General features: G+C 56.8%; 1 protein-coding gene across 10 annotated transcripts in view; it reads right to left on the bottom strand.

Annotated features, from left to right (window-relative positions):
* Positions 404–19,661, bottom strand: part of SGSM2 (small G protein signaling modulator 2) — a 46,078-nt gene continuing 26,820 nt past the window's right edge. For 4 of the 10 annotated variants that reach the window (XM_021067596.1, XM_021067594.1, XM_021067593.1 and 1 more), the window contains 22 exons: positions 17,618–17,780; positions 16,930–17,091; positions 16,598–16,665; positions 16,354–16,499; positions 15,917–16,051; positions 15,282–15,406; positions 14,807–14,874; positions 14,520–14,680; positions 14,232–14,358; positions 12,561–12,695; positions 8,865–9,018; positions 7,834–7,898; positions 7,588–7,733; positions 6,963–7,091; positions 6,538–6,720; positions 4,373–4,756; positions 4,019–4,143; positions 3,526–3,608; positions 3,233–3,342; positions 2,710–2,806; positions 2,111–2,278; positions 863–1,908 (listed from right to left, as the gene is read on the bottom strand). In XM_021067596.1, the coding sequence (XP_020923255.1) occupies positions 1,820–1,908; positions 2,111–2,278; positions 2,710–2,806; positions 3,233–3,342; positions 3,526–3,608; positions 4,019–4,143; positions 4,373–4,756; positions 6,538–6,720; positions 6,963–7,091; positions 7,588–7,733; positions 7,834–7,898; positions 8,865–9,018; positions 12,561–12,695; positions 14,232–14,358; positions 14,520–14,680; positions 14,807–14,874; positions 15,282–15,406; positions 15,917–16,051; positions 16,354–16,499; positions 16,598–16,665; positions 16,930–17,091; positions 17,618–17,780 (3,023 nt within the window). In that variant the 3' untranslated portion in view covers positions 863–1,819. Of the gene's footprint in view, positions 1,909–2,110; positions 2,279–2,709; positions 2,807–3,232; positions 3,343–3,525; positions 3,609–4,018; positions 4,144–4,372; positions 4,757–6,537; positions 6,721–6,962; positions 7,092–7,587; positions 7,734–7,833; positions 7,899–8,864; positions 9,019–12,560; positions 12,696–14,231; positions 14,359–14,519; positions 14,681–14,806; positions 14,875–15,281; positions 15,407–15,916; positions 16,052–16,353; positions 16,500–16,597; positions 16,666–16,929; positions 17,092–17,617; positions 17,781–19,661 lie in introns of all 10 variants that reach the window. The other 6 variants (XM_021067600.1, XM_021067601.1, XM_021067598.1 and 3 more) reach the window with 4 other exon arrangements.

The following is a 19,661-nucleotide window of genomic DNA, read 5'->3' as shown; positions in this document are numbered from 1 at the left end:
GCTCAGTGGGCAGGGGCCTGCCCCACTGGTTAGAGAGGCCGAGAGGTCTTCCAGATTCCTAGTCAAGCTCCATCTTGTCACTAGCTGTTCAGGACAGGAAAGCTGGGAAAGGGGCAGGGACCTACACATGTCCAGAGGCTGGAGAGGCCACTGGTCAGTCTGAGCTAGGACTGCTGGCTCTGGGGCAAGGTCCTTGCAGGGCTCTCTGAGTATTTGCGGTCTGGCTGTCACCCTCAACCAGTCCACAGCCAAGGTCCCACTCGCCTGGAAACTTTGGTTCTTTTTTTTCCACCATCCTGTCTTGTGTGGCTAGTCCTCTTTACCATTCAATTGTAGGGAGCTTACAGAATTCCCCAATACACAGAGTCCAGTTCTGGCCCACAAACAGCCCCCAGAGGCTCAAGCATTGCCAAATTCTGTGTTTATTGGTCTGTTACACTGAAGAGTATAGTTTTCGAGCCAAAAAACATACACGCTCTGCTCCTCACAAAACCGCTGAGTCACTAAGGCAGGCGCACAACAGCCACCATGCTTGGTGGAGGCCAAGGACTCGTGGACAATAGGTGAGCAATGAGGCGACTGGCCCCCAAACAGGCCGTGCAGTGCCTGGGGCGGGGCGGGGCTGGGGGGACTGTGCTCGATGCAGAGAAGCTGCTGAGCCCTCTCTCATGTTTCTCAAACGCAGGATGTCTCCATACCTTAGTGACTGCCTCCTGGCCCCAGAGTAAGGCCCTTCCAGCACGTGTTGACAGGATGGCAAGAGGGGGTGACAGAGCAAGCAGAGTGACTGGGCCTAGCACCTCCACAAGGCTCCTCCAAGGGGGTTTCTGGGTCCCTAGCATCCTCGGCATTCTGAAGCATGTGGAAGAAAACCTAGCCTTGCTTCTCACCAGGGACAAGCTGGGGAGATCCAACCCCTCCCCTCCACCTCAGAGACTCGGCAGATGCCTGGGGTAGGCAATGGGCTGCCCCAAGCTCTGGAGCCCGTCCCTGAGAGAAGGCCCAGATAGGACTGCCTCCCTGAAGAGATGACCAGGGATACCCCGGGAAAGCAAGTGCTCCCACTACATTCCAGGTAATTCAGCTGGCAAAGCATCTTTTACATGTGGTTTCTAGGGATGCGTCTGATGCACAAAGCAAGAGCAGGGTGGTGAGGGTGAGACTGTACAGATACATGTGGGTGGTACTGTACAGGCTGGGGGAATGCATGGGGTCGCCTCAAGTGGCCCAAGGCAGTGGTAGTGCTGCTGAAGTGGGGGGCTCCCACCCAGGGCCCGTGTTGTCAGGCTTTCCCCACAGTCTCGGGAGGGTCTAGGACACAGCCCACGTCTCGTGCACCCAGGACCCACACCCGAGCTGGCAGCCATTTTGGCTGCCCCAACAGGCTGATGCATGCACCTGCCCTGGGCCTGTGGGGGGACACTCAGAAGAGATACAGCACAGAGTCCCCTTGACCCACCCCGGTCAGGCCTCCCAACTCTACAGGGCCCCAGGAAAGGCCACAGGGAGCTGTCCGGGCTGAGACTGCCGGTGGCAGGGGGCTAGCCCCAAGTGTTTGAGGGGAGCAGAATAAGTGTCCCCTAAGGTGGCCACTCCCTAAGGATGACCCCCCCTCCCATCCTGGCCCCTGACTCACCCTGCAGGGCCAGCACTGCCCGGAGTCGGATCCCAGGCTCACAAGCACTTTGTTAAGAACACAGTTGGGCAGGTGGGGTTGGCTGGGGGTGAGGGGCAATCTTGGCTGTGCCGCCCCTACACCTCCCCTGCGGGGCCCGGAGGCCAGGCTCTGGCGGGCTGTTGCTTCCTGGCCACAGAGCCCTCACTTGTTCTCTATGAGCATCTGCACCTTGTGGACGAGGTCCCGGGCGATCCGCAGTATCTCCTGGGCATCGTGATGCTCAGCCCGCTCTGGGGAAAACACGGGTATCTGAGGGGATGCTGGAGCAGGAGCTCTGGGGCCGCCCACCCGCCCACTTCCACCTGGACTCGTGACACTGGCTTAAGGGAGAGAGGGGCTGATGTCCCTGAAAGCCCCTCCTTCCCAGTGCAGGCCAGGAGCAGAGGCCCCACACTCCTGCTGGGGCAGCCAGCACAGCGGAGCAGCTCCTACCGTTGAAGAACTTGATGATGTCGGTGAAGTCCATGTTGTTGTCGCGGATGATCTCGCGGTAGGCCTCCACCAGGGCCAGGGCGATGAACAGGACAAAGTGCTCCGAAGAGATGTGCCGGGCCGCCCAGATCACCTCCCACACAGCAAACACGTCCTCGTAGGGCAGCTCTGGGAACAGCAAGGAGCCGAGGCTGGGCCTGCCTGCCCATGGGGCTCTGGAGGGAGCCTTCCCCTGGGACAGAGCTCCAGGGGCCAGAGTCCTAGGATTCTCTGCACCACAGGTCCCAGGGAACAGTTCTGGGCCAACCCTCCTCCTTGGTAGTTCCCACACACTGGCCTCTACACACGAGAGCAGCTCTGCTTTTGTAAGCCTCGGTGCTTGGGAAGATGTGGTTTGAAAACAGTTCTGCAAACCACTGCCTTTGGGTGATTTTCACTGTGGACTGATTCACCGAGGAGCTGATAAAACCACCACAGTGAGTCGGGCTGGGCGGGGCCCAGGGCTCCCCAGGGGATTCTAAAGTGCAGTGTGGGTGGAGAACCACTGACTCTGGGGAAGAGAAATGGCTCACTGCCTGTGACCCCAGCCCACCTCTCACCTCTCTTAAAATCCAGCAGGAACCAGCGGTAACAGAAGTAGAAATGGGTATAGTCTCCATTCTGATGCATCAGTTCAAACAGCTCTGAGTCCAGGATCTGGTGTGAGTGGAGAAGAGGGAGCCAGACTGAATTGGTGCTGCCTCTCCTGGCCGCCTGCCACCCCCCCAAAGCCCCTCCTCTGTGCCTCCCAGGCTCTCTGGCAACTGCTCCAGCCCGTCCTGTCTCCTGGGGTGGAGGCTGCATGCCGTGGCCTCAGCTGTCTCTCTGGGATGTACTCCTTGGAATGATGCCATTTTCTGGGTGATTTTGTCATAACCACACTACTCGCCAGAACTTTTACGAGCATAAGCATTCACACACTGACACTCCTTGGTTTGTAAAGTTGAAAGTGATTTTTTTTTTTAAATGACAGAAATTAAGCTTAGATGTAAATAATTCTGAGAGTGCTCCCCAGCCTCCCTATGGATACTGAGAAAGCCCAGTGATGCCCAGTCAAGTGCCCCTGGCTGCTGCCGATCTCACCTGGATGAGGGAGCGCATGTTGGCAAAGTGGGCATCCATGGCGCCCCCATTGGGGAAGTTCTGGCTCATCCTCTTCATGAGGTGGCTGAAACAGCTGTAGGCCAGCTGGTCTGTGGGGAGGTGGGCATGAGGCCGGCAGGGCAGGAGACCCCCCAAGGCCTCACTCCACAGCAGACAGGGCTGCCTGACATCCCCACCCACGCAGACCATGTGGTCTCATTTCTGTTTCCTCTCTCCAGCTTGGGTCAGCCCCATTCCAACACCGTTCAGGGACCACTCCCCCACCTCCTCACCATTGTCGAGGATGACCAGGAGAGGCGCCAGCAGGTCACACATTCCCTGTACATAGCCCACGTCCAAGTGCTCCCACACGTAGCTGAAATGCTGGAGAGGGTCACTATGGCTGGGCACCATGCCCCCTCCCCTCAGGGACTCCTGGGCAGATGGCCCCGGAGCAGCCTGCCACCCAGAGCTCAGCCTTCCTGCAACCCCGAAGCACTGGAGTACAACGGTGAATGACCCACAGCTGCCCTCTGGGGCTCAGGAATAAAGACCGGACAGGTTGTCAACACCTGGGGTGGGGCATCGGCTAAGGCTTCCCAGAGACACATGGCTGAAGCTGGGCTCCGAGAGACCTTGAAAATGATGAGAGGTGGGGTGGGGGACACGGTGGACCACGGGAGCTGAGTCTGAGTCGGGCAGAGCAGGGGAGCAGGGCGCTGCCAGGCCTAACCTTTCACAGAGCAGGGTCCCCACCTCCCACCAAGCCCAGCCCTCTAGTAGCACCTGCACATGATGTCTCTGAGCCTCTCGAGGTTGGGGGGTGTGAAGTACCAGTAGTTGCGGTCACATCGCTGCACATCCTTGTCTATGCGGTGCAGATTTAAGGCCACGGTGTCCAGTAATTCTATCTGGAAGAGTGGAGGGCCCTTAGGTGAACGGGGGGCTGGAGATGATGCCGAAATAAAGGCAAGCAGCAAAGGCAAGGAACCAAGGGACTCAGAACAGTTCTCTGGGGATGCTGAGAGATGGGCTCAGTGGCCCCTTCCAGGACAGTCAGGGCTCCTCCACCCCCAGCCCACCAGTCCCTGTCCCCAGCCCCTGGGGCTGCTAGAGCAGTGCCCGGGAACGTCCACATACAGTGTAGGCGGCAGCGCACACAGCTGCAAGCTCCTCCCCTGCCTCCAGCTCCCCAGCCCGCGAGGCCTTCTCCCGGCTGGGATCTTGGGGCTCGGAGAACACCTGGGCTGCAGGGACCGGGCCGTCAGAGCCTTCCTCCAGGCTGCCGTCCTCCTCCTCAAAGCCCAGGCCCTGTCCCTCATCTATGCTTGACTGGATGCCCGAGGCCACAGAGTAATTGCGGGAGGAAGGCAGTCCTGAGTCTGGAGAGTCGAACTCCACTGACTGCTGCTCCACCATGGCGGTGCCCGTGGGCCCAGCCCCTGCCCCCTGCTCGGGCTCTGGTCTGGGATCTTCTGGGCCTGGGGGCCTTGGGGGCTCCAGGTCATCCACAGAGACGAACACCTGGTGGGAGGGAATAGATTTGGGGGGGAGGGGCTCACACCGTCCCTCAGCTCTGCATCTCCTGCCAGGGTCGGAACTGAGAGGGGTGGAAATTCTCCTCACACCCCCACTCCCACCCCAAGGCCTCCAGCCCCACCTGGTCTCACACTGTGAGAAAAAGTGTAAGTGCTTCTGCGGCTGCTGCAGGGAAGAGGGGAAACCAGAGACCTGGACACTCGATGGTCAGTGGGATTAAGGGTCACTCTACAAACAGAAGTCATGAGGCTGTCTCGGGTCAGAAGAGCTTCCATAGTGTCTTGGTGTGGCCTCTGGGGCCGCCTAGGGGCACAGCAGGCTGGAGGTGTCAGGAAAAGTAAGTTCTTATTTTCAGTACTGAATGTTCAGTAAAACAAGGCAGGAAACCTCTCTAGCAAGTACCTAATCTGTTATATTAGCTGCAGACAGGCTGAGGAGAGGTGAGAAGTGAAAAGAAACATATTTTACTCATTAGACATAGTCCACACTACCACAGGGAAAAGAAGAGACATATATAGACGGTTTTGTTTTTCTATTTGGACTATGTAGGGAAGGGATGCTAAAAAAGCATTTTCACTTCCAGCAAGAAACATGAAGTGCTGTTAGTATTCGGTAAGACCATGATTCTGAGGCAATCCAGAGCCTCATAATAGTGCCAGCGAGAAAGGCTACTTGTGTCCACAAGCTAAGTAGTTGGGGCACTGGGACGGGTTCAAGTGTTTACAAAACCCAAAACCAGGGAGAAAGAAAGTATGTTCCCAAACAGGAGATTAAGGACACAGCCCATGGAAAGGAGAGTATGCTTTGGTAGTTATGTTTCTTTAAGTCTTGTTCCAATTTGAGTTTTCTGCTAATATTAGTAAGGTGTTAAGGAACAAGAATAAATACTATCTAAATAGGCAATAAAAAGAAAAAAAAATAACACAGGAGTTCCCATTGTGGCACAGCAGCAATGAATCTGATTAGGAACCATGAGGTTGCAGGTTTGATCCCTGGCCTCACTCAGTGGGTTAAGGATCCAGCGTTGCCGTGAGCTGTGGTGTAGGCTGGCAGCTACAGCTCTGATTAGACCCCTAGCCTGGGAACCTCCATATTCCGCAGGTGCAGCCTTAAAAAGACAAAAACTAAAAAAAAAAAAAAAAAAGTATGTCCTGAAAACAGAAACTTAACAGCTTTGATTGGGCCCAGCGGCCACAGCTGGGGACTCAATGTTCACCTAAAAGGCAGGAGTGATGCCTTTGAACACAGCCTCTGAACTGGCTCTGCAGAGTCAACACTGTAACGTGATGGAAACACCAGTGGGAAGGGGGATCTTGCCAAGAGACACAACGGGACTGCTCTACGTGCTCCCCTGGTCTCCAGCCAACAGCTCTCAGGGAAGCCTTACCATTAGAGTTAAGTAGAGCTAAGAGAGGGCACTGAGGCCCAGAGACAGGAAAAGAAGGGACTCATCCTGCCACGAGTGAACCTGGGACTAGAACCCAGGGAGGCCCATTCCTAGTCCTCGAGGTCCCTCTTTAATTCCCCACATATCCACCATCCTCTGCTAGTCCATTAAAACAGAACAGAAGTGCACCATGTCATTTTATTCCTGCAACACCCAAAGAAGTGGGCAGCAGGGGACCCTCATGCCATTTTTCAGTGGAAGAAAACGAGGTACAGACATATTAAGTCCTTCTCCAGGGCTCCACTGCCAGTGAGCACGAGCAGGCAGGCCTGCAGTGCTGGTGGCCCCGTCCCCAGCCCCCAGGTCCCGTTGGGCTCACGTCATTGCTGATGGTGGAATCTCGGTGGACGAGGCGCTGAACATGGCTGTCAATGCTGCTGCCCGAGGAGAACTTGGTGAGTGTGGCTGGGTGAGCCTCCCGCTCCCGCTGCCTCACCACCACCTCGCAGGCCTTCCACTCCGCCAACACCTGCTGGTACCTCGCTGCCACCACTGTGTCCACCTGTGCTCAGACCACAGTGTGACCATGGTGGGAGGGTCCACCAGGTCCTCCTCTGCACTGTCCTCCTGGGACAGCTGGAGACGAGGGTCAGGCCTAGGGGTGAGAACAGTAGGGCCTCTCTGCTAACATCTTCCTCTGCCCTGTTTCTAGCTGGAAGGGACTGAGGTTTCCAAGGGCCCCTCCCTGGGTTCCTGTGGCCTGGCTCCCCATCTCCCTGCCCCAAAGGAACAGGCTCCCCTCACCTGCTCCATCTCCTTCTTGCTCATGCCAAACTTGTAGTGGCCAAGCAGAAAGGGCCAGACGTCCTTGCGAATCTCATGCTCCACGCCTCCATAGTAAACTTGCCGCAGCAGCTCCAGTTCCTTGTAGTTCTGAGGGACCCAGGGAGTAAAGACTATGCAGCCCCTGCGGTCACTGCAGCCCAGCTGGGCGACCCCATCCTCTGGAGAGTTGGGGCTGGCACAGGGATGTGTGCTGTCACCCTGCGAAGCCCAGGCAAACCCAGCTCCAGGGCTGCCACACCCTCCCTGCCCCCAGACTAGAGATGAAACCTTCAACCCTGCTTCCTTCCACGGCAACAAGGAGCCCAGAGCCACAGAGATGTGCCCAAGGCTGTGGACTAATGCAGAAGTAGAATGGACTCCCCGTCCAGTCCCCTCCTCATGGAAACCTAGTTGTCTGAGACCCTACCGTGACCCGGGCCCTCCAAGGCCATCAGTCCTGGCCTGTCACCTCCAACCTGTACCACGTTCTACCAGACACCCATTTGGTCTCTGAAAGCTACTCCCAGAGGAAGGTGGTCTGCTCTCACTGCTGTCCCCCAGGCCCTCGACCCATCCTCGGGCCCTGGCACCCCAGAGGGTGCACCTTTTCGTCCTTTTGATACTTGCTCCAAACATCCTTGGTGAGGCCCCCTGAGGCCCCTGGGGGCCGGGCGGGCGGGATGATGTTGTGATGTACCAGCGCTGACAGGTGGGTCCGCACCGTGGACAGGTGGCGGCAGTATGCCAGCCCTGTGGGGGGGGAGCGAGGGGAGCCAGGAGGCCGTGACCCTGTGACCCAGTGTTTCCCCCTGCCCCCACCCCTTGTGGTCCCACCCCACCCTACACTCACAGCCATAGAAGGCCCGGGACACGATCTGCCTCTTCATGCTCTCACACAGCAGCCTGAGGGGCAACCTGTGGGATCAGCCAGTCTCAGAGGCTGCTCCTCAGGGGGAGGAGGGTGAGAGGGAAGGACGCTGTGGCTCAGGGTGCAGGTGAGGTACCTGGGTGGTGCAGGAGCCTACAGCCCAGCAGCACATCAAGGGCTCCCTGTCCCCACCAGCCACCCCCTGTAGAGCTGCTGGGGGGGGGGCGGGCAGCCTGACCCCCAACCACCCAAGGGGACCTTGGGCAGCTAATTTCATGTTAGTGAATCTTGCTTGGTTTCCTCATGTAAAAATAGAATCGTCTGAGCATCATCAGGAGCAGCAGGTTAAAGAGCAGCTGGGGGATTTCCCGTTGTGGCGTAATGGAAACAAATCCAACTAGTAACCATGGGGTTGCAGGTTCAATCCCTGGCCTCATTCAGTGGGTTAAGGATCTGGCATTGCTGTGGCTGTGGCGTAGGCTGGCAGTTGTAGCTCTGATTTGACCCCTAGCCTGGGATCCTCCATATGCCAAGGTGCAGCCCTAAAAAGCAAAAAATAAAAAATAAAAATGAAAAGAAAAGAGCAGCTGGCCAAAGCACTGTATGAGCACATGACCCTCACACAAATGCCATTCACACACCATTCCTGGCATGTGGCAGATGCCCAGATACCTGCTGAGTGTCCTCAGATGTCAGCCTGATGGCAGGATCCACATCCACCTTGGGAAGGGGAGCTCCAGGTACTGAGCACCTGCTCTGCACCAAGCAGAGCTCTGGGCACTCACCTGGGTTCATTTAGTCCTCACAAGTACCTTACGAAGCAGGAAGTATTATTCCCATTTTACAGATGAGGAAACTGAGGCTCAGAAATGTAAAGGCTCATAGAGACTCAGCAACTTGCCCAAGTCACATGGGTAGCAAAAGTGAAATTCAAACCCAAATGTGTCCAACTGGAGACACCCTGTCAGAAAGTGACATGGCCCCAAAGGACAGACAGACACACGCCCACTCACCGGTCGGGGACACAGCTGCAGTGGCTGGGGGTTGCGTATGGAGAGCTGCTGGTGGAGCAGGAAAGGCAGGAGGAGCCCTGGTTGCACAGGGGCTCCAAGTGCCAGGCTGGCAGGCTGGGCCCAAAGCCCTGCATCTCGATCATGTCACCGGCATCTGAGGGCAGGAAGGAGGCCACGGTCAGGGCCTGACAGGTCTCCTCCCTCAAGTACCCTACAGGATGCCCACCTCTGTGCCCAGAGCTGCAGCATGAAGTCACCCATTGGTGGAAAACCAAAGGGGTGATGCCTGCCTGGTCCAGGTCCAGAGCCCAGAGATGGAAGTGGTAGAGAGAGTGCCTGACACCTCCCAGCCTGCACCTCGTCTTTCTGAGCCTAAGACACTTTGGCTGAGTCGATGATTATGTCTGTTCTCTCCATCTTCCTATAAGCAATGGAATATAGACTCCTGCTTTTCTAGAGGCAAGAGAAAAAGGAAAAGGAACAAGAAAACCCTGAGCTCTCTGAAATGCTGCCAGTTGGCGTGGCCTTCCAGGATTCAGCGTGGTCCTCCTGGGCAAACTAGACCTTCCCATGCCAGGAGTCTCCACTGATCAAAGCCTCTGAAGGACCCCTGAGCCACCAGTCCTGGTCCACAGACCTCGCCCCTCTGAGGGTTCTGGACCTGGTGGCCAGTGGCTAAGGAGTAGTACTCCCTGCCCAGGCCAGGCGCTCCTGCTGCCAGCTCACGTGGGTTCTTTTTGAGTTGTCCATCCTCACCTAACCTGACTGCACTCAGCATGGTGGGGTGCTGCAAACACACAGGAGAGCTGGCAAGAAGGGCAGTTGTCAGGGCTGCCAGGCCACCGTGGGGATAAGGGTGGTAGCTGGGCACAGAGTTCCACCACCCAGAAGAATGTGCCAGGTGCAGCCTCAGAAGACAGCTCCTTGGACATGTTTACACCACAACAGACGGAGCCTCCTCAGCTGGCCCAGCTGGTCTGAATGAGAACTCAAGACCCTCAAGAGAGAGCTTCAAGGGCCCATGCGGGGCAGGGCACTGCTCCTGGGGGACTCGGGCAGGTTCAGTGAGCCAAAAGAGGAAGCAGAGTGAGAGCAGGAAGTGAAAGCACTAGGAGATGACGCCAGGAGGGAGAGGGCAGAGCAGAGTGAAGAAGACAAGGGGAGACAGAGCTGTGAGTGTGTAAAAAGCTTTCTTTCAAGCAGTAGTTTTTTTTGGCCTGGGCCCTGGCCTGCTATGAGAATGGAGCAAAGCTAGGCTTGGTTTTTGTAGAAGCCAGACTCCAGCTCTGGGTATGCCTTGCGGGGGGGGGGGGCTGAGCTGAGCCCCCTCCAGTCCCCTCAGGGGCTGCCCTGTCTTGGCCCTGGGGCTCTCTTCCCAGACCCCTGGCTGGGATTCATAAAGATATCTGGCCCTTCAGCTCCACCAGGAGGCAAATTAAGGGAATATACTTGGTGTGGCGGGGCTGCGGCTCTGGGAGTGAGGGGTTGCAAGCCATGCCTGAGACTCTGGGAAGAAGAGGGAGGAGACAAATGCAGGTGGGAGGGGGCAGGCACCCAGCGCAGGCCCCTGCAGCAAGCAGGAGAGGCCGGTCATGGGAGAAGCACAGGGTAAGGGGAGCGGGCCCAGCCAGGTAGGCAGCAGGCAGCAGGCGGGGCACTGGGGAGGGCGGTGCCAGGGGCAAGGGGTGGGCAACCAGGGAAACGAGCTCATGCCCAGAAAGCAGGTCCCAACCAAGGCAAGTCTCCTGGGTCAATGCTCTTCACCTTAATTCTCCAGGAAGGAGCTGAACCAGCCAGCATTGAATACTGCATCTCTGAATTAACCCAGTGCAGACAGCTGGAGCTCTGGAATGACTGGGCGAGGGGCAGCAGGCTGGATGGGGGTTGGGGTGGGGGGGTCGGCTGGGCCAGCTTTGACTTTGACTCTCTCCTCTGAGCATGAGGAAAGTCTGAAGCAAAACAATCAGGGTAGTTGAACCCCACAGCCCCTAAGACTCCGAGTGAAAGGTGCCTGGCCTGGAGCAGAATTAGAGTGAACAGCATCTCTGCTCTGTGGGGAGGCAGCAGGAAAAGGAGGGAGGGGGAAGGGAAGGGAAGGAGGGTCTGGACACCCGCCACTTGATTCACATGCACAAGTCAAGCATGTTGCAGGCCTGGAAAGCAACGGCTAGCAGAACGGACTCCACAGTGTTGTCATTATGGACTGGAGTGGAGGCGGGGCTCCCACACCATCTCCCCAACCACCTGCTGATTCTGCTCTCCTACCTCCTCCCCTTTCCCAAGTGTTGGGGTCCTAGGGGCTGGACACTAGGTTGGTCTGACCCTTGAGTTTCCCAAGATGCCCAGACAAGCCTGAGGCCTCTGGACCTATAGGCTTCTCTGCCCCTGCCCACTCTAAGGGCAGCTGGGGATCGCTTCCTATTGCCGAGTCTACCAAATAAGGGGTCTGCTGGGACCCCTCCCTCAGGCTCCAGCCTGACTATAATTTGTGGGGTGAGATGGGCTCCCTTTGGCCTCCACACACTGTTCAAAGTCAGCTAAACTGGAAACAAGCATCAGCCCCAAGTCCAGGTTTGCAAGGAACCAGGTGGGGCAGGCCAACCACAAGCAATAAATGTGAGAAGTGAGGCTCCCCCGTTCCCACTGGCTGGCCTGCAGGTACCACTGGAAGGGCTGGGAGGGAGGGCAGGCACGTGGTGGGTAAGGGGGCAGCTAGCAGGTTGTGCCAAGGATGTGCTAGGTGTGTTCTAGCCTGTGGACTTCGATGGCTGAGTTAAGGAGCTGGGCTCTTCGGTAGAATTCTGTGGACACTTAAGGAGGGCGTCACATGTTCCTAGACACCCTGGGAGGGGTAGGGAAAGGGGAGAAAAGTTAAACTTGGCATGGGTATGGTGGAGATGGGGAGCTTCCCCTAAACTCCAAGAGAGGTGGCCTCAGCCCTTCAGAACCACTCTTCCCTGAGCATCTCGGCCAAGCCCTCGCTGGTCCCCTTCCTGGCCCATCCCTCACCACCGTCTAGCTCTGCATTACAATGAGGGGTGGTAAAGAGAGACGCTGTGGGCACTGTCCTGTCATTTCCGATGGGGGGGCCTTTGAAATCATGGACTCAGGTCTATGAGGGTAGAACACTCCTGTCTTGTATCCCTGGCACAGACATCTCTAGATTTCATACTGATGTGCCAGGCAGTGCCTGCTGGGTCAAGTGAGCCTGGGTCTCTTTCCATGGTGGCCCCAACCCCTCACCTGACCCACATGAGCTGTCCAGCCCCTGCCCCTGCCCCAGAGGGGCCGGACACTCCTGTCCTATTTCCATTATAGCAGGAGTCAGAGGCACAGAGCCCATCTTCCAGTTAGCAGGATGGAAAGAAAGACACTGTCTCCAGGTTGCTAGCATAACCCCCTGGAGTAGGAACAGTGCTCAGAAGCCATTCCTCCAGGAGAGAACAAAATCATCGACCTTCCTACCAGTGAACCTCTTCCCTCTCCTCACACATTCAGTCTGGAGACCAGAGCCACCTGCATTTTGTACTATCCCCTCTGGCCAGCACCTCCTTCCACCCGCCCTGATCTGCCTCCTGGGTGCAAGTCCCATAATGCCAACACTGCCATTTGAGCCCCTGCGGTGGGTGGCAGGTGGGCCCAGGGGGGTTGGGGCGGGAGGATGGGGTGGGTCAGGGAGGGGGGAGGGATAAAAACCTTTCATCGGATTGGGAGCTGTGAGGTTCCGCGAGCAGATCATTGAGAGCATCGCGTGTAGTTTATCCTCCTCTTCCTCATCATCGTCCACCGAGGCCGCGCGGCTGGCCGCTAGGTGGTGGTAGTTAATAGTGACTGCTCAAAAAGAACAGCAGAGACGCAGAGGCATGAGGACCCCAGTCCCAGGCAGGAGGCGACAGGGAGGAGAACGGAGTCTGGGTCACCTTGAGCCTGCAGGGCATGGAAGCTGGGAAGGGGGCGCCTGAGAGTCTTTTGATGAGTTATTGGGGAAAGTATGGGAGAAAGTGAGGGCACGGCAGCAGCTACAGAGCTCCACTTTCTGGAGGATGCCCTCCACAGAAAGAACAGAAGAGAGAGAACTGATGGGGGACCAGGGTAGTGAAAGACAGGGACTCCCCAGCCCTGGCCGAGGCGGGGCGTGACTGCTGGCAGATGGGTCCCAATCATTCTTCGGCCCGTGTCATGACCATGCTGAACCACATCTGAAGGTTACCCCCAACCCCCCTTTTCAGACTTTAGGTCCAACCTTCCAAGGGCTTCCCGGAGCTGCCCTCAAGGAGCCTGAGTCGTCCCACTGGGTTTTGGCTCCTTGAAGTGAAATGACAAGAACTGGGAAATGCCAAAGCTTGAAGAGGACAAGTGGAAAGCTGTATAATCTGAACCGAGCAAGAGCCTGAGATTAAGTGCCAGGTCTGCAAACACATTCTGGCCAAAGCTGCGTCTCCTCATCAGACACACTTGGGAGTGGAGGTGGGGGTGGCAGGGGGCAACATCTCGTGCCATCCAAGCCTCTCAGGAATTTGTGCCACGGCCGTGTGTTTTCAGTCTAAGCAACTGTCCACTGATACAGAGACAACTTGTCAACAACTTATTGGCACAATTTAGCAAATTTCAGGAGCAGGTGGAGTCTGGCTGGCAATTTCTCTGAACTTATCCCCAAGATCAACAAGTCTGGCCTGGAGAAACCTAGCGCAGCAGCAAGTGCTCTGACCAGAAAGGGAGCTTGGGTGTTTGTAGATGCCTATGGACAGCGCCCCCTGGGCCCAGAGGTGTTGGTGGGCAGGACCTACAAGGGCCAAACCACCTTTCAACCCCCAGCCCCCAGAATCCTCCCGCAGCTCCAAATTTCACCCTCTCCAGAGGTCCCCTCCCACTCTCACTGATGCTCCCTTCAGGGGTAGCTGGCTGGGGGAGGATTCTGACTCTAGCAGAGCCTGTGAACAATTGACACCACCTATGAAGAAGCACTGGTCCCGCACCCGGCTGCTCTGTGGAGGTTAGGTGGCAGGCTGAAGAGAAACAGGGAGTTTTCTGCCTTCTACTTGTATGGCCACATTTTTTTCCTAGCAGCAGGGCATGAAAGGATGGTCAAGAGAATATTGTATAGAGACAACTGGATCGGCCGAACCAAGAGTCTGGGATCACAAGGAGAGGGGAGGAGAGTTTGGTGGACAACAGGCCACTTCTCAGAGGGACTTGTGGGGGGAAAGGTCCGGTGAGAGGCTGAGTGATGAACCGCTCATGTTAACCCGGCCTGGGTGATGGACCCTGCCTACCACCCCCACCCCCACGCCCACCGGGTGACACAGCACCCCCCGCCCCACCTCCTGAGCCTTTCTCTCTTCCACATATGAAGTTTGGGACACTCACTGTGCTCGTGTCGGTGACCAGGGTAAATGATCCGAAACACGTAGTCAGTGGCCCGCCCCGTGCCCATCTCCTCCACGTCCATGGACCGCATGCTGCTGCGCTTGCGTAGCTTGGGGAACACCTTCCCCTGTGGAGGGAGGGGTGGGTGGTCAGCCTTGTCCAGGGGAGGGTCCGATCCAGGTACCCCCAAGCTGCTCCTAAGAACTCCAAGTGGGGAAAGGACAAGAGGCGGGTGGAGAACCCACCTCAGTCACCCCTTCAACCAGAGCCTCCCAAGCCCTAAGGTACCTTCCCCTGCTGGGTCCAGAGTGGGGGCTCCAGCTGTCCTCGAGGCAGAAGCCCATTTTCCAGGCAGGACAAAAAGGACAGCAGGTGGCCCCCCTGAGGGAAGTGCAGCGGCGGCCTCTGGATGCCATCCTGGCTCACCAGCACGAGTGTGCCACCGCTCTCTGGGGGATGAACGTGGGCCAGTGAGGCTGGATAGGAGAGTGAGGACGGCGGGAGGAGGACAGAAAGTCCGTGCCCAGTGCAGCCTCTTCCCCCTCATCCCTGTGCCCAGGACAAGGGAGGCTCACTTTGCTGGTGGCAGTGGATGCAGACGATCTGACTGAAGGGCACAACCAGGGCGTAGTCCCAGTAAACGCTGCAAGGGAACCAGTTCAATGTCACTGTGTCCCAAGACCTGCCATCCTGCCTTGCTCATATCCCATCCCTGACACCCATGAGACTACCCTGAAGATAGGATGACCGTCGCTGAGAAGTGACCTTGACCAGCCATGTCACTCTAGGCCCCTTGTGGTCCCCATGGCACAGAGCCTGCAGTCTCAGCTGCCTAGAGCTTGGCTCAGGTAAACCTCTCCAGGCTCAGGCCTGAGTTGGTTTTGGGGAGCTTGGGGACCTCTCCAGGCAGCCTCTCCTTGCAGTTCTTGGCATCAGATAAGGAGTGAGGCCTGCCTCCTGGAGCGGACCCCTGGTCTTTCCACTCCCCTGCCCAGGAACAAGCCCCCACTCCCTTCCCCAGCTCCTGAAAGGGAGTCCCGAAGCCGCTACCTCTTTTCCAGCTCAGAGTCCCCCAGAGTCCCATTCATGAGCTGGTTGGGGGTCCACTTCAGAGTTAGGCTCTCTGCAGACTGGTGCAGGGAGAGGTAGCCAGGGACAGCCTCCATGTCTTCCTTCTACAGGGAGGAAACACACCAGAAGACGAGAAATGAGGGCCTGAAAGGATCCAGGGCATGGCCTATAGAAAAGGAGCTCCAGGCGGGTGCAAAGGAGGCCAGGCCAGGGCAATTGCTGGGTCTGGGGGCAGGAAAGAAGTAGAGGGCAGCACATGCCACATGCAGATGTGGGCATTTCCTCTCCTTGGCTAGCCTGGAACCACTGGAGCCATCCTGTCAGCCTCCTGGGTGCCAGGTGTGTCTGGCCAGCCACACCCAATCTGGGCATTCACCCTGTCTGCTGGCTGCCACTCCTTCCCCCAGACTGCCTGGTTCTCAGTTGGCCAGAGCAGATGCTGCTCTTGGCTCCTGGCAGCTTAAGGCTGGGCATGAGGTGTATGAAACAGTGACGTGAGGGCGGGGCCCTTCTCCTCCTCCTCTCTGGTCAAGGCCCTGAGGAAAGGGATAAATGTGGCTGGAGGTCCTGGCGCCTTTGGAAGAGGGAGAGGGGTGGGCATTAGGCCCTCTTACCGGCTGCACGAGCACATTGTTCTTGCCATAGAGCAGCCGTGTCCTCGAGTTCTGGTGCAGGGACTCCACGTACTCACGGGCACAGGCAGCTAGCCTGTCCTCCGATGCGCTGCCACTTGAGTGTCGCTTCCGGATCTGTGCACAAAGTCATCGCTCAGGCCCCAGCCCTGGGAAGTCAGCTGTGGGGGCTGAGAACCCTAGGCCTCCATGCAGACCCTCTCTAGCTGGCCTCAGGGGTCCTTCCTGCACCGTTTGCTCTCACCCATGGACAATCGTTGTGGCATTGATGGAAGTGCCAGTCTCCTGTGGTGGCCACTACCCTGGGCATCTCCAGGATCCAGTCTCTGTCTGCCAGGAGCACAGAGGCCAGCTGCCCCTCCCCACAGGCCCAGGGGCATGTCCTGGATGAGCATAGGGGTGGAAAGAGGGATACCTACTCCCAGGGCTGGGCGCTTCACAGGGGAGTCATGGCGATTTGGGGGACCCCGGATACGGTGCCTCTGGACCAGCTCATCAGCAGAGGGGTCAGTCCAGTAGTGATCAGCAGTTTTGAGCTTGGTATACTCCAAGGCACAGGGTCCCACTGTGGAGACAGGAACAGCCAGCTCGGGGATTGCCTCCTTGGCACCTGCCCCAGAGTCCCCACTTGCCCCACATAGACCTCTCTGCTCCCAGGCTCACCTAGAAGAGAGGCTAAGATGGGGCCAAACACAGGGTCTGCCAGTAATGCCTCCTTCTCGTAGTACTTGCTGCCAGGGGAGAGAGAGACAGGGTGACTGCCAGGGCTCCAGGACTCTTTCCAGAGCCATCGAGCTCACCAAGGAAATACATCCTTCACAGGGACCAAGTTCATGTCGGTCACCAAGAAGAAATGAGTCCACAAAGACTGAGCTCTGTGGGGTGTCTGATGTGGTTAATGCTTTTGAGGCGCTATGGGGGGGACAGCACATGCTACTATACAATAGAGTGGGCGGTAAGGCACTGGAGGGGTGGGTCCAAGGAGGGGCAGTCACCTGCAGTTCTCCACCAGGTACTGCACGACCCTGTCCAGCACCTTCTCGATGAGCGCTGTGCGTACCCAAATGTGCTTCAAGGCCTGCAAGCTGAGGGCTGGGGCCTTCCCACTGGCAGAGCCCTGTCTCCTCAGGGCCTCCTGGTTGCCTGCCAAGGGTTTCCTGCAAAGAGAGTGTGGGCCAGGAGTATGAGGGCTTCGGGGGTCAAGCCCCAGATTGGTGGCATGAGGAGCAGAGTTTGGTGCCATAAGAGGAGAACCCAGGGAGTTCCTATTGTGGCAAAGCAGAAACGAATCTGACTAGTATCCATGAGGATGCGGCTTTGACCCCTGGCCTCACTCATTGGGTTGGGGATCTGGCATTGCCATGAGCTGTGGTATTGTAGACGCAGCTCAGATCCCAAGTTGCTATAGCTGTGGCGTCGGCTGGCAGCTGCGGCTGCAGCTCTGATTCGATCCCTAGCCTGGGAATTTTCATATGCCACGAGTGTGGCCCTAAAAAGCAAAAAAAAAAAGAGAACCCAGAGGACTGCTATTGGGTGGGGGATTGGAGGTGGGGGGACCAGGGCCTTATGCCTGGAAGGGTCAACCCCCACCCTCAGGCTGGTCCCTTACCTAAGGGGCTCTGCAAGAAACAGTAAATGGAAAGAGTAGAAGGAAGGCGTGGAGGAGGCTGGCCCAGGACTTACCTGCCCTCTACTTGCTGCTGCAGCTCTTGCACCTTGCGGCAAATCTCCCCAGCCACTGGGCACGTCTTCCCCACCTTGGTGAACAGGGCTGCCATCTTGTCACTGCGCAGGAAGCCGGCGGCACGGCGCCTCAGCTGATGTAGGAGGCAAGCCTCCACCGCACCTGGGCAACAAAGGGAACCAGTAACTGAACCTGGGCAAGAGGAGGGCAGTGAGAAACACTCCCTTCTCAAACCTATGGAGAGCAGAGAGGCAAGGGCAAGCCCGTGCTAGGACTGGGTGGTGGGGTTCAGGCTTAGGCCAGCCAGGATGATATACCCTAACCTCCTTCCAAGATGCTCCTCCCTGTCCCCCTGCTCCTGCCCAGAGTGGACCTGTGAGGCTCTAACAGGCCACACCATCCTTGTCTCCTCCCCCTTGCCTGCTATGTACATGTCTCCTGTATACAGCACTGCCTGGGGCTCTGAAGGCCAAAGCTGCCAGTACCAGTTGGCGTGGGCACCTTGACCCCCTGCCCATGAGGGCAAGCATGCACAGCACCTAAAGGACAGAAGACGCAGGGAGCATACTGCCCAGCAACCCTCCTGGAGAGCATGGATGATGTGGTTGCTAAGGAACAAGGCTCTGGAGAAGGAGCTGAAATATTGATGAAGCCACTGCAGAGATCAGACCTGACAGTGGCCCTGAATTATTGATGAGCTCTGCAGCTGAGAGTGAGAGATTTCTATTTCCCATGCAGAGAGGGCTTCCCTTCATTCATTCATGTTTTTAGGGGCTAGGCATCCTCTCTCGGCCTGGATCCTGCCTGCCACAGACCCTTCAGGAAGGCAGGGCCTGGTTGGGGAGGGTGGAGAGCTGCCCTGAGCACACAGGCTCCAAAAACACTAGTGTGTATGTGTGGGGGAAGGAGGGGTTTGGGAATTATGGAGGCCAAGCTGACTGTTTTACAGGTAAGTAAGGAAAGGCCCAGAAAGGGGAAGGCATCTGATTTGCAGTTACATAGCGGCAGAGCTGGGACTAGGACCCAGGGCCCCAAACACTGGCCCATCTCCTTTCACCTCCTCTAGGTGTGTTGGGGGTGGGGGCCCAGGGGTCTCCTCTCACTTCACAGCCACTTTTTTTACAGGGATTGTGCTGGAAGCCAGGGATCAGAACAAGGTCTAAGGTGTGGTGCCACTTGCTACTTCTAGGAAATGTGGGTAAGTGGCTTGATGTCCTCAGTCTTATCATTTGTGAAATGGGGAAGGCTCTTCAGGATTGGTGTGAAATGTTACATGAGATGAAGTACATAAAATCCTCATGCAGGAAGCACTTAATCCATGTCTCCTCAGCTCTTTGTGAAGAGAGGATCATGGATTGCCCCAGAGGTGGGTGGAGGTATCATTCTTGTAGAAATAGGGGAACTGAGGCCAGATCATGTTTACCGTGACTAGCGTTGTTAGAATATGAAACCTTGGGAGTTCCCAGTGTGGCGCGGCGGAAACGAATCCGACTAGGAACCATGAGGATGCAGGTTTGATTCCTGGCCTTGCTCAGTGGGTTAAGGATCCGGCGTTGCCATGAGCTGTGGTGTAGGTCACAGACGTGGCTCGGATCTGGCGTTGCTGTGGTTGTCGTGTAGGCCAGCAGCTATAGCTCCAATTCCACCCCTAGCCTGGGAACCTCCATATGCCATGGGTGTGGCCCTAAAAAAAAAATAAAAAATAAAGAATATGAAACCTAGAGTTAGGAAATAATCACCGAAAACAGAGGCTCTCACCTGATTTCTGCCTTCATTGTTACAGACAATCACTGCTGTCCTATAAAAGAGCTTTGTTTGGCTCTCTCTTGCACTTCATCAAGAGTTAGGAGAGTCCCTGGGGCCAACGTGGAGGCCAGCTTGGTGACAGCATGCCAGGGGAAGCAGGGAACAAGGAAGGACTGTTCAGTCCTCAAAGGACTTTATTTCACAAGGCACAGCCTTTCCTTCATGGTGTGTTCATGCACCTGTGAGCACAAGTGTACGCTGACAGGTATATCCGCAGGGATCAGGTGTACAGGGAGT

Source organism: Sus scrofa, chromosome 12 (genome assembly GCF_000003025.6).
Source record: "Sus scrofa isolate TJ Tabasco breed Duroc chromosome 12, Sscrofa11.1, whole genome shotgun sequence".
NCBI lineage: Eukaryota > Metazoa > Chordata > Mammalia > Artiodactyla > Suidae > Sus > Sus scrofa.
This window is presented reverse-complemented; position numbering and strand designations above follow the sequence as displayed.